General features: G+C 32.1%; 1 protein-coding gene across 4 annotated transcripts in view; it reads right to left on the minus strand.

The window, feature by feature from the left end:
- Nucleotides 1-1208: 1208 nt before the first annotated feature.
- Nucleotides 1209-13923, minus strand: part of FBXO47 (F-box protein 47) — a 30022-nt gene continuing 17307 nt past the window's right edge. For all 4 annotated transcript variants that reach the window (XM_074261354.1, XM_074261352.1, XM_074261351.1 and 1 more), the window contains 5 exons: nucleotides 11831-12007; nucleotides 8888-9034; nucleotides 8094-8236; nucleotides 5049-5208; nucleotides 1209-4805 (listed from right to left, as the gene is read on the minus strand). In XM_074261354.1, coding sequence (XP_074117455.1) covers nucleotides 4693-4805; nucleotides 5049-5208; nucleotides 8094-8236; nucleotides 8888-9034; nucleotides 11831-12007 — 740 coding nt within the window. In that variant the 3' untranslated portion in view covers nucleotides 1209-4692. The remainder of the gene's footprint in view (nucleotides 4806-5048; nucleotides 5209-8093; nucleotides 8237-8887; nucleotides 9035-11830; nucleotides 12008-13923) is intronic.

The following is a 13923-nucleotide window of genomic DNA, read 5'->3' on the forward strand; positions in this document are numbered from 1 at the left end:
CAACAGAGATGGGCTGATTAGGATAAGAAAATACTTTCTCAAATTGTAATAATTCTGAAAAAAACATTCATAAAAATGAATATAGTATTGTATTAAAATAACAAAGTGATTTAGAAAATATATTTGTGATAAGGAAGGACTGCAAAGTGGGGGACAATCTGAGAAGCAACACTACAATGTGTAAGTGGCTGTTGCTAAATTCAAACCAACCAAGAATTCTGGGACTAAAAAGTTTTCAGTGGAATCCTATTGAGATGATAATTTCTTGATTTTTAGGAACATAGTATAATTTTAAAAGGTTCACAGAATCTTAGACTTCTAAAGACTTTCCAAATGTAATTGAAATGTAAGATGGCTCAGGAAAATTGGGATTACATTTCTCTTAGTGATACTTAGGCTAAAAAGAGAAGTGAAAAAGTATCTTGGGAAAGTGTATACAATGGATTTATCAAATCTTAAACATTTGCTTAAACATTAAACCCTGGAATAGCCTCTCAAAAGTTTCTACTTTCCTCTAATTTAAATATAAACACCACCCAATTTTTATATTTTTTGGGGAAAAGTTGATCCTCATGACAGAAAACCTTCTGTACCGCCATCTCAAATAGTAGAATAGAAAAAGTTAGTAATATTTAAGGCTTTTTTTGTTCTTTAGAGAAATTCTAAAAGGAGTGATGACTGAAAAAAATAGAAAAATGGGAAAGTGCAAGTAATCCAAAACACTTAATTATTTACTGTGTTTTAAAACAAAACAAAACAAAAAAAAACCTTCACATAGCAAACAATAACAGTTATTTGTAGCATATCTAATTGGGCAACCACTATAATGTAAACTTTGACAGTTTGCAGTGAAAATAGAATAGTATAGATTAAATTAATATTTAACTCATATTACATGCAATTTGTATTACTCGAGGACATAATCACACAGATTAGCTCATAGATGCACTGGAATATTGAAGTTAAATGTTGATTAACAATGGCAAATTATTGACAGTTACCTGCTTTTGTTTATATGATGCAAAATACCATAATATAATAGGATCTCATAATCAAAACTGATGAAAAGATGAGTTTTCATAGAAACATAAATTAAACTCCAATGGATTTAACAAAATCAAACTTTAAATAAGTTGGCAATACTTCCAAATTTATAAATTCACTTTATTAATATGAAAAAATTAAAATATATTTTAGAAAATATTAAATATTAGTTACTTAAATACATTTTATTATAAATATAAAACTTTTTGTAACAATGTACAATTTTTTAGTGTAATACACATTTAAGAAAGCAGTGATCTTGGAATTCTACCTATATTAAATATATTTTTTTTCAAAGTCCAGACTCTTGCAAGATACAAACAGTTTGCTTTAAGAAAAAATTCCAGTTACTATTTTTGGTATCAGAGGTATGCTCTGGAGTTGTTTTTTCCTACTTTTTAAATGAAAAGTGTTCAGCATTTCTAGTTATTTCTCTGTCTGGAGAAACTTGTATAAAGCAGTATCTTTCACTCTTATCTCTTCATTCTCAATCTTGTTTCAGCTAAGTATAAGTAGGTAGCATGTGAATATATCTTGATTTCTTCTTGGCTTCATAGCTAACTGATTTGTAGAATTGGTAGTGAAGTCATATTGTTATTAAGGTATATAATAACTAAGCAGGCAGACACCCACCAAATGCTTCCTTTTTTATCCTCACAACCTTTTTTAATACAGAATTCTCGAAGGAGATATCTGTATGCCACTTGTGTGAGGATAGACTATTCCCTAGACTTTTACTGGTATCAAATATGGTTTCCAACTATATATATGTACATATACACATACATATATATAACTATTCATACATATACATGTATATATATATATCTTGTGATTGTTCTAGTCCTCAAAAGGAGATGAGAATTCTGCCATTAACTCCTTTGGTATTAATTGAGGAATAGAGAATACAAACTACATTATCATAAGAACCAAAATGCATAAAATAAGGTACTTAATATCCATGCCATCAAGTATACGTTGATGATCAGCAACTTGACTAGATCAATTTTTAGGTAGCAATTTAGCCTCTTTGTACTTGCCAACTGAGTAAGATGAAACTTGGGAATAAAAAACTGTACCAAAAAAACCAAATTTTACAAAAAATGGTCTATAGTTTCATGAGATACAAAGCATTTGGCACTAGGGAAAAACTGTGAATTCATTTTTAATTAGTATTATAATTATGGTTAATGACATTTTGGAAATCAATTTCTTGTGGAAGTGACCTGTATCTTATCAATAAGTTATAGGTGACTAAGGAAACAAATGGAAGAAAAGACCAATAGACAAGTCTGTTGATCTAATTTATGGGGAAAATACATGTAATTTTTAGTATTTTCAATATTATTGTTGTGATGTTTTATTATTGTAATTAGTGAAAATTGATTAACAGCCTTCTTACAAGAAGGGTATTAATACAATTTAGCTCCCCCAAATGCCTCTGATTTGTAGCAACTTATATGTTTCTTCCTTTAATTTAGCAGGGGTAATTTTAAAAACAATAATAGAAAACTTTCTTTAAAAGTTTGATATCACAATTTATTCCTGATGACAAATGCATAAGTATCATTTCATGAAAAACTGGACTGGTTAGCTTGAGGAAATTGCAAATTTGGTTTCAAAATTGAAGTCGTCAAAGACTGGCCTTATAAAATCTGTCAGTTTATTTTTTGTTGGTAACAAAATAAGGAAAATTAGCCACTATCAACAGAGAATGAATGTAGTTTTTGGTTTTTCCCTAATTCTGATTGGAGGGTGATATAACATTTCACTGTGAAAAAGTATAACAAAATATAATTTTTTTTTTCTTCAGAGCAGCCAACTTGTTTATACAAATCAAAACAATATAAGAAGTAAAATCCAGGTTGGAGAAACCTTACTATGCTAATTTTGTAATCTTGTTGAAAAAAAAACTAAATAGCTTTGATAATAATAAATAGCTTCAATAATAACATAAGAGAAACCCTGATATGCCATATTTCTAGCACTAAGATGCATGATGCTTAGCTTTTTACAGTGAAATAATATGAAAAATCATTACTACCTATATGCAAATAATTACTTTTCAAGCTATTATGATCACTATTTTAAAAATAATTTCCCCTTTCACCCCAAAATTATTCAGTAGGGTATATTTTCAACTTAGATTCAACAATATTTGTACTAAATAAGTGCTAGTATATACAAGACTTTTTATGGATTCAACAATGCTGTATGTTGAAATGAAAATTATATTACATATAATGGTATCTTCCAATTTTTAATTTTTAGACTTCAACTGTGGGAGAATTCTTATCAAAAAAATAACAAAATGAAACCATAGGAAAAAAACAAAGCAAGAACCTTTGTTTTTGTGGAAAAACCAAACCAAAATGTGGAACAAAAACTCCCATTATCAAAGGAATTAAAGTTGGATTTTTTTTTTCTTAAATTCTTTAAAAAGTTCCATGTTAAAAAAAAATCATGGTGAAATGTTCATTTCTGATCCTCTAACAGCATAAATTTTCTAAGATAAATTCTGTTGGAACAGAAACTTCAGTGAAACCTTGCTCTTATCACAACTAATATTTTTCCACAATTTATGCTTTTCTTCAATTTTATCCAATTTCCTGTCTTATTTATTTACCAAACACAAACAAACATGACAGAATTTCCCACAATTTTCATTTCCTCATGTATTAGCTTCTCTAATTAGAGCTATCCTATCTTCAAGGTCCTTTCTGCATTCTCAGGTTAAGTCATTTCAAGTAGGTGAAGGAAGCACGAGGGAAGCAGGAGGTCTGGTGAAAGAAGCCAAGTCCAGTGTGCCAGACCTTGAAAGGATCACAACAGGGCACCAACACTTTATCTTTAGTTAAGAGATAGCAGAGTTACAGAGAAATGGATTCTAACACAATTTTAGCTCCACTGCAGACTATGACTTTTGCTATAACTGTGATGTGTCAGAAACAGTTGGTTAGGTTGAAATGATCCTAGACCTCTGCTCTTCCCAAATTCCTCTTGCTTGGATTTAATTAATTTGGTTGCAGATATAGCCACTGTCTTTTGAACTAGACCTCTCTGAGGCTAATTCATCTGTTCTAACGTCTGATATTTTCAGTTTCCTTTTTTTAGACCCCCTTGAAGTAACTCACTTTCTGAGGATAAGGCAAAAATCTTATGAAATTACTTCTGCAGCTGAGCAGGCAGCAAGATAGGTAATTTCTTTCCTTTTACACTTTTTCTCTATTTGCAACATTTATCTCAATCCCTAACAAAGTATATGATTCACTGTAAAGAAAGGGAGTAAATGTTTTTTTTTAATATCTAGATGATCTGCTACTTTCTACAAAAGTGAATGTGATGTGAATAACATTCTTATTGTTGGTTATATGTTCAGAGAGATGGCAAAGAATGTGAATTTATATTTTAAGCAATACAAAACTCCTTTACAAATCTTTACCAAACATTCTAGGTTCAATGGTGTAATCAGTTGTTGCTAAAACTAGAACACCTTTTTTTTTTTTTTTTTCCTTTTTCTCTTAGGACATGGTAACTAGGTGATTAAAAAAAAAAGTCACACACACACATTATCCTTCATGTGTGAAAAAAAAAGCAGCTGTCTAATGGTTGGCTCAATGAGGCACTCTTGAAATCATGTCTAAATATTTAGGTGGACGTACTGTTCATGGTTATATATAAAACTTCCTTATGGAAATTAGCCTGTGCATTCACAAGATGAAACAAATTCAAAAAGCTGCTATCCTCTTCATCTCGGTCTCCTAAATGCCAGAAACAGGATAGAGAGAATAGGGAGAGGAAGAGAATTAATTTTAAAATACGATTTATTTGAAACACAAGATTTCCAAATTTTCCCTGAATAATTTAACAGAAGGCAAATCAACAAGCTTATAACAAAATATACTGGACTAGGAGTTAAAAAAATGTGGGTACTACTTCTAAACTTTCCCTTTTCCTTTTACATTCTTATTGCACACTTGTGTAATGCCTATATAAGTACTCACCAGACATAACTGACTGTAGCATGTCCATTATAACACGTGCAAATGAATTTTCCACATTCTGCAGGAAGTTATTTCTCTCCACCTGACTGCTAAAGACTTTGCAGACTTTTTGCATCATTTTTACTGCCCAGTCCATACAGTACAGGTCCTTCTCGCAGACCTGATTTAAACATACAAAAATTTTTATAAATGTGAGAGCTCCTGAAGTTGGAATTTGTCTCTTCCTTGAATATGGTATTCTTATCTCCCAATACTATGCATTTTCACTGGCTCTTCCCCACACCTGGATTTCTCTTCCTCCTCGCAATCTCCTGGCTTTCTTTGAGAACCAGCTAAAATCCCACCTTTTTCAAGAAGCCTTTCCTGAACCCCCTTAATACTAGTTAGTACTTTCCTTCTGTTGATTATTTCCAAATTTACTGCATATATTTTGTCTGAACATAGCTGTTTGCATGTTGTCTCCTCTACTAGTTGGTGAGCTTTTGGAGAACAGGAACTGTGATTTTCTTTTGTATTCCCAGCACTTAGCACAGTGCCTACTTAGCACATTGTAGGCACTTTAGTAAATGCTCTTTAACTTGGCCTAACATAGACAGTAATAGCTGTGGTACAGAGGTAAGAGACCTGGATCAGTTGCCAGGAGACTTGGCTTTGCTATTACTCACTAGATGGCCTTAGACAAGTTGCCACATTCTTGAACCTTAGTTTCTTCCCTCATCATAAAATGGATGCCATTATACTTGTACTAACTCCCTTGGTGAAGCTAGGGGGTACTATATGTAAAGTGCTGGGCCTGGACTCAGGAAGACCTGAATTCAAATGTGGCCTCAGATACTCACTATCTGTGTGACACTGAGCAAGCCATTTAACCCTGTTGGCTTCAGTTTCCTCAAAGGTAAAATGAGCTGGAGAAGGAAATGGAAAAATTCTAGTACCATTGCCAAGAAAACCCATATGGATCACAATGAACTAGACATGTCTGAAATTACTGAACGAGAACCACTTTCACAGGGTTGTTGGAGGAATCAAATGAGATAGTTACATATAAAGCAATGTGTAAAGTGCTATTTAAATAACAGCTGTTATCAGGATGATTACTGCTAATAATAATTATAGTTATCCCTTCCACATTATAGAGGTTAGGTGCCACTGTGTTTTAGAAAATTGATGTAAATTTTTTTGGACCTCCCTTCATACCAGAGAGAAAATTTGACTTTCTTTTTTTTCATTTATGGGATGTTTACAGCACCTTATTGTAAAATATAGGTTAAGTATTTGGTCATGGGCTCTGCGTTATCTGCTGTCCTTCATGTCTCATCTGTGGCTTCTGCAAAACTCTCCCAAAATTCCCATTTAATTTCTTATGCTGACCTGAGATATATCAAAAAGATGGTAGGAAAAATCTCAATGAAGAAGGGATAACAGTTAAGGGGATGCTAAACTAGATATAAACAATTACTTTCCATATTGCTACTCTTTGACTTTTACAAATATCTTTTATAAGAAAGAAGTATTATTGATTTTTAAATTAAACTGTATAATTATGTTGGATCATGATGTATTTTGAAAAATATTCAGTATTCAGTTTTAGCTATGTAACACTAGAATGGAAAATGCTCTCGAAACTGAAACTCATTCAAAAGTGCAAATTTAGAAAAAAATATTTTAAATCTTTCCTTCATAAATTGTATACTGGGGAACAATGTCTTACATGCTGTGATTAGGGATTATATAAGAACATTTTGATGTTAGGAATATTTTTCCATCTGAAATGTTAATTATGGAATTGCGTATTATCAAAAATTCTGTTTGGCATTTTTTGGCATGACAATAGAGTTACTTTTCTATATTAGCTCCAAATTCTCCAAGCCTTTTTTTTTTTTCTAGTGATAGCCATAATAGTAGACCCTCCCATCTTTCTTCCTCTAACTCCCACCAGCATATATGGCTTTTATTAATTTTATTGTAAGTCTAAAAGTGTTCCACAGCTCAATTAATTTTGAGAAACATTGCTAAAGAGTTAATCAGATTCGTGGCTGTTAACAAATATTATTATTTAACATAAAAATAATTATAGGAAAAGTTATTATCTTTTTTAAAAAAAATCTAATAATATTGACATGTATACCATTTTCAAGATTATTTATACTAATTTAGGTATAATATTTGTAAGTATTAGTTGCTAAATTTGCTCATGAAAGGGGAAAGTTTTATTCACTAACCTTTCAGATGACCAGCTCATCATGTGTAGCAGATATACATCATGAAAAACTGGATCAGAATATGGATAACTAATTATTATCAGTCAGACAGCAAGTACTTCCTGAATATCTCCTATATACAAAACACCACACTAGGGTCCTAAAGAATAAAAAGACAATCCCTTCCCTCAGAGATTTTATAGTCCCTTGGGGGGTGATGAGACACACATACACAAATGACAAGAATATTAGCAAAGGTTGTAAAGAAAGCTAAAATTCTAGAATCATAGAGTTGAGATAGAATATAAACTCAACATAGAAGTTTTAGAGAAAAGGAGTGTTTAGATTTAAGAGAAATTAAATAGAAAAGTACTCCTCAAAAGGTGTTTTTAAAAATTAGATTTTGAAAAAAAAAAAAAGTCACATGGTAAGTAGAAAAAAACACTAGATTTGGAGTCAGAGGAACTGAATTCTGGTTGTGCTACTAATTATCTGATTGACCTTTGGTGAATAATCATTTTGCACCTTAGTTTTCTCATCTGTCAAGTAAAAGGATTGATGATACTAAGATCTTGCATTACTCCTTATCCCACTAAGGTGGTGAGAGATATAAATTGGAAGAGGGAAGGGGATAAAGGAGGGAGGGAGAGATATGAAGGATTTTCAGAAGATGTTAGTTTATTGTATATATTTTAAAAACTTATTTTAAGATATACTTGCATTCTTAATATCTCAAAATAATCAATATTTTAAGTATATATCAGTTATATGGGGAGAGTGATCCAATAGGTTTTTAAGTGGTAGTGAATACAGTATTAGTCTGGATACTTTGTTTTTGTCTTACCAAAGCTAAAAAGACTATCATCCGTGCTAGTTCATTGGCCCTTCCATTCACAGCTTTGCTAGCCATGAAGGTGAAACAAATGTTGTTCCCACTTAGGATAAGGAGACGTGCATTATTCTCCAGAAGCCATTCTCGGGGAACCACTTTTGTTGTTAAAAAAACAAAAAACAAAAAACAAAAAACAAATTACTTAATGAGTTGTTCAATGACGGCAGTAATCATCATTAGACACATATGTTAAATACTTTTATAAAATAGAAACTGAATATCACTAACTCAGAAAAATACCTTAGTTTTTCAATTATAATATTCAACCAGAATAAAAATTTTAACGTCATGTAGTCCAGATATACTAGTAATATGTTTATTCCAACTCTCTGATTTATATATTACAAGGTAGGATGGTATGAACCTGTATACAGTACCTTTAGGATAATACAAGGGTCAGAAACTAGTCTTAACTCCCTTAAAGTATTAACAAGTGGAAAGTTTTTTTCTCTATCTATCCCTATGTATCTATTTTGTTAAAACCTGCAGGGGTGGCATTTGAGGTCTGACCTGATTAACTTACTATGAGAATCTATAAATTACATATGCATATATATATAACTGTATAGCTGGTATTTGCATTTAATTATATTCATGCTCTTCAACCTTAAAATCATATTCCTTAAATTCACTACCAGCAAAATATTTCAGTATTATTATTTAAAATAGGAAATTTATTCTATTTAATAATTATGCTTTGAAAGCAGAATTCTCAGTAATCAACCTTGGTAAAAATACAGTTTTACCTGATAGTTCATCAACAAGACTGATTACATCATCTGCTGTCCACTCTTTAGTGTCAGTGTCATACAGTAATTTAATGGCATCAGCTAAGCCTTTTAGACTGGTTTCATCTGTAGGTCCTTCTGTCATTTTTTGCCAAACCACCTGTCCTGAATAAATGGAACAAATAAAATGTGACAAAATTTCTTTGAGAGGCAGACGGTTTCAGTAGTTTAAAAAATAAATAGTATTAAAAAATGAAATCTCATTATTTAATAAGCACATTATTACATTTATTTGAACTTTCATAATGGAAGGTCTATTTAGATTACAATATAACTTTTAAATGTTCTTTATTAGAATGAGGAAACATTAAAATTTAAAGTAGTCAAAAGAAAGGTTGTTTCAATAAGCCAAGTAATGTTTTCAGCACAAAAATAATACTATTGACACACCACAAACAGGGATGAAGAACAATAGAATTTTGTAACTTTATTGAATTTTTTAACTCACCTCATCTACTACCTTATCTTTTATCACTCCTTTCTCCCTTTTCTTATCTTTTCCCCTAGTTTTTCAGCCCTCTCTTCTATCCTGATCCTCCCTTTTCTTTCTTCTTTCTCCTCCTACTTCTTTATAGGGTTAAATAAATTTCTATACCCAACTGATTAAGTTATTCCCTCTTACAGCCAAAACTGATGAGATCAAGTTTCAGACAATAACTCATCTCCCTTCCTTCTTTCCCCTTGATTGTAATAGTTCTTTTGTGCCTCTTCATGATTTTGTTGAATTTTTTATCAAATAAATATTAAACACTGATTTATACTAAGGATATGGTTATCCTTGTCACCTATGCAAATATTTTAAATCAGAACATACAAATCATGTCAAATTTAAAATTACCTGCTTCTGGGGGCAGCTAGGTGGCGCAGTGGATAGAGTACCAGCTCTGAAGTTAGGAGGACCTGAGTTCAAATGTGACCTCAGACACTTAACACTTCCTAACTGTGTGACCCTGGGCAAGTAACTTAATCCCAATTGCCTCAGTAAAATAATAATAAAAAATAAAAAATTAAATTTACATGCTTCTGGGAAGGAAAGAACACATATGGGCACATATATCACAATACATTATAAAAAACAAATATATATATTTTTGGTTGTTCTTTTGGATTACTGTTACATTATTTTCTTCTGATTATCTAGATAAAGAATTGATTGAATATTTTCAAATGTAGAGCACCTTTTTAATTTAAAAATTGAAAATAATGGAAATAGGGGGCAGCTAGGTGGCTCAGTGAATGGAGCACCAGCCTTGAATTCAGGAGGACCCAAGTTCAAATCTGGTCTCAGACACTTCCTAGCTTTGTGACCCTGGGCAAGTCACTTAACCTCAGCTTCAGGGGAAAAAAAAAAGGAAAAAGAAAACAAAAATAATGGAAATATATTTGATAATGAACTGTAACAGAACAGTTTCCATCTTTGAAACTTAAGATTTATACCAATTAATACAAGAATATGCCTATGTAAAAATTTTTGGGAAATATGAAAACAGAAATTTTATATATATATACATACACACACACATATAGGCCAACCTCTTGTATTAAATACTAAAATCAACTTCAATAGACATAAAAAATTAGGAAAGCTAAGAAAAAAATTACCTTTCAGATTTATAAATAAGAGAAGAGTTCATGACCAAAGAATCACAATAGACAAAATAGGTATTTTTATTATGTAAAATTAAAACTCTTTTGTACCAAAAATTAGTTAAAATTAAAAAGGAAACATAACAAGGGAACAATCTTCAGCAACTTTCTCTAATAAAGGCTGTATTAGATATATAAGGAATGCTATAAGAATAAGAGCTATTCCCCAATAAATAAATTATCAAAAGATACATTGGCAGACTAAATCCAAGCTATCAACAACTATATGAAAATTATTCCAAATCAATAATTAAGGAAATGCAATTAAAGTAACTCTGAGTTCTACTTCACATCCATCAGATTGCCAAGAATGACAAAAAATGGAAAATAACAAAATGTTAGAGGACCTGTGGGAAACAGGCATCCTAATACATTGTAGTAGAGCTAGCAGTTTGGCACTATGCCCCCAAAGTCATCGCACTTTGACCTAGCAATACCACTAGTAGGTCTATACCTCAAAGAGATCAAAAAAGAAGAAAACGATGCATATGTACAAAATATGTGACTTGACGGTAGAAAAAATTAGAAATTAAAGGGGTCCCTATCCATTGGGAAATATCTAAATGAATTATAGCATATGAATGTAAAAGAATATTACTATACCATTAGAAATTATGAAATGGAAACTTCTGAAGGAAACTAGGAAGATCTTGAGAAATGATAGAAAATGAAGTAAGTAAATGAAGCTGACAATGGCAAAAAAGAAAAGCAACTTTGAAAGACTAAAACTCTGATCAGTGCAATAACAAACCATGATTCCAGGAGACCAAAGATGAAACATACACTAATCACTTTCTGGCATAAAGATAATAGACTTGAAATGCATTTTTGGACACTGCCAATATGGGAATTTGTTTTTCTGAACTATATATATTTATTATGAAAGCTTTTCTTTTTACTGCTGAATTTTTTTGGGGGGATGGGGGAAGGATCAATATGATGGAAAGGAAATGCTTGTAAACAAAAACCTAAAATTAAAGTTAAATAAAGCATTAAACAAAAGGAAACTGTAGAAAGGTAGATTTAGATTTAAAATAAGGAAATGCTTCCTAACAATTAGGTTTAAACAAAATAAATGGGCTGCCCCAGGGAATGCTATGCTATGTTCCCCTTCACTAAGGGTCCAGAAATATACACATATAATTTTGAAATATTTCATGATTATTAGGAATGAGGAAACCAAAAAGTATTATAAACTATATTTTCCTCTTAAGTTAAACAAAAATGTGGCTTTACTGTAAAATATGTGCTTACCATCCTGAGATGATATAGGTCCAAAGATTATATAGAGCAGCCGTGCCTGATTCACCATCGGCCATGGTTTTAGTATTCGTGTCAACCAAAAGGCAGAGTCACTTCGCTGCATCCAATGATCTAGTAGGACACTCCGACAGAATAATCTAATCCTTAACTCCAATTTTCGGGCACTTCCTAAGAAAGAAATGAGATAAATCTACCTTCAAAAAACATTCTAAAAATCAGGAGCAAGGCAATACCCATAGTGATTACATAATCATTCTAATGGGCTACCAAGTCAGAATATCTAGTAAAGTTCAATTTTGATACTCCATTGTGTTGTGGGAGGTGCTATAAATTTTGGCAGATTTTACAAAATTACAAAGGCTTCAAATATGAGCCTGATGACAGACTGTACATCAGATGTACAAAGAATAGGCTAAAATTGTCTACAACCTATCAATAAAATAACAGATTTTTTAAGAGCTGAAATCTTTAGACAAGAAGTAATCTAGGTATCTTCTCTTAAACTGACCCAATTTTCTAGCTTTGCTAATCTTCTAAATATTCTTGCCCTGTTCTATACTTTAAAATTAGGAGCATGGTTAAAGAAAAAGAAAAATTTGGTTAGAACCTCAAGGGATTCACAATTTTTAAAAAATGAGAAATATGGAAGACATATATCCTATCATTAGTCAATATAGAGTAAAATGGTATGCTACCAATCTCATAAAATGATTTTCTACATCATCAAGCAAGAAACTACTTTTGCACTCTCAATACCTAACTTTACTGAACATTGTAGAAGGAAGTAACATAATCATGAATACTGGATTCACTATGTAAACTGATGTTATCTGAACCCAATTATGCCTTCATTGCTGCATTATAATTTTTTATTCTTTTTTTAAAATTTTTCCTCTATTCTAGTTCCCTTAGTGACTGCTTCAAACCTTATTCTCTTTTTAAGCCTCCTGTAACTTCTTACCTCCTCTTCCATCCCCCAGCAAATAACCTTGCCTATTTTGCTAAGAAAATTAAAATCATCTATTTTATACTCCATCTCCCCCAACTCACATTTCAGAACTCTTCAAAATCCTTACTTTTCTTCATCAGAGAAGACTATTCCCCTTGTCAGTTAACCTCCAATACCTGACTCTGTGACTTGTATCTTAGATGCCATATCTTGCTCTCTCCTCTTGAGGCTTGTTCCATTTATAATTCTCTTATCTTCAGTCTCCCCCTATCTATTGACTTTTTTTCATTGCCTTCAAACTTGCCAAGGTTGCCCCAATTCTCAAAAACCTTTCCTCAGACTTATAGTTAGATCTCAAGATATCTTCCTAGCTTTTTCCTTTTTACTGCCAAATTCCTAGACTTGCCTAGATTTATTACCTCCTCTCCCTCAACTCCGACTCACTTCTCAGCCCTTGGCAATTTAACTTCCATCTCTTCCCATCATTCTACTGGAAGGGTTCTTTCTAATTATCGGTGACCTCACAGCCCCTTACCCTCTTGGACTTCTGTGCAGCTTTTTAACACTGTTCACTCTCTCCTGGCCTCTCTTTGTTTGATTCTATGACATAGTTCTCTCTTGCTTTTTCTGTCTGACCATTCTTTCTCCAATTTCCTTGCTGGTTCTACATCTCTTCCCTACCCTCTAAGCATGGGCATCACTCAAAGTTCAGTCCTAGACTCAATTTTCTCTCATTCTCCCTTAGGGATATCACCTACTTTCATGGATTCAATTGTCATCTCTCTGTAGATATGTTCCAAATTTATAATATTTTAATCCCACTATCTCTCCTGGATCTCAGTTCTCCAGTTTCTACTACTTGATGGATATCTCTACTTGGGTGCCTCATTGGCATCTCAAACTCAAAATGAAGAAAACAGATCTCTTCTATTCTAGGATCTATTTCCTACTTTCAACTTTATTTTTGTTGATGATGCTACCATATTCTCTGAGGCACTCAGATTCATAATTTTGGAGTTAATCATGGTTCTTCCTTTCTCACTACTCTTTTATCTACTCAGTTGCCAAATACTGTCAATTCTACCTCCACAACATATCTTGCATCTGCCCTACTTTTTAACCCCATTTATTCATC

The sequence above is a fragment of the Sminthopsis crassicaudata genome, chromosome 4 (genome assembly GCF_048593235.1).
Source record: "Sminthopsis crassicaudata isolate SCR6 chromosome 4, ASM4859323v1, whole genome shotgun sequence".
NCBI lineage: Eukaryota > Metazoa > Chordata > Mammalia > Dasyuromorphia > Dasyuridae > Sminthopsis > Sminthopsis crassicaudata.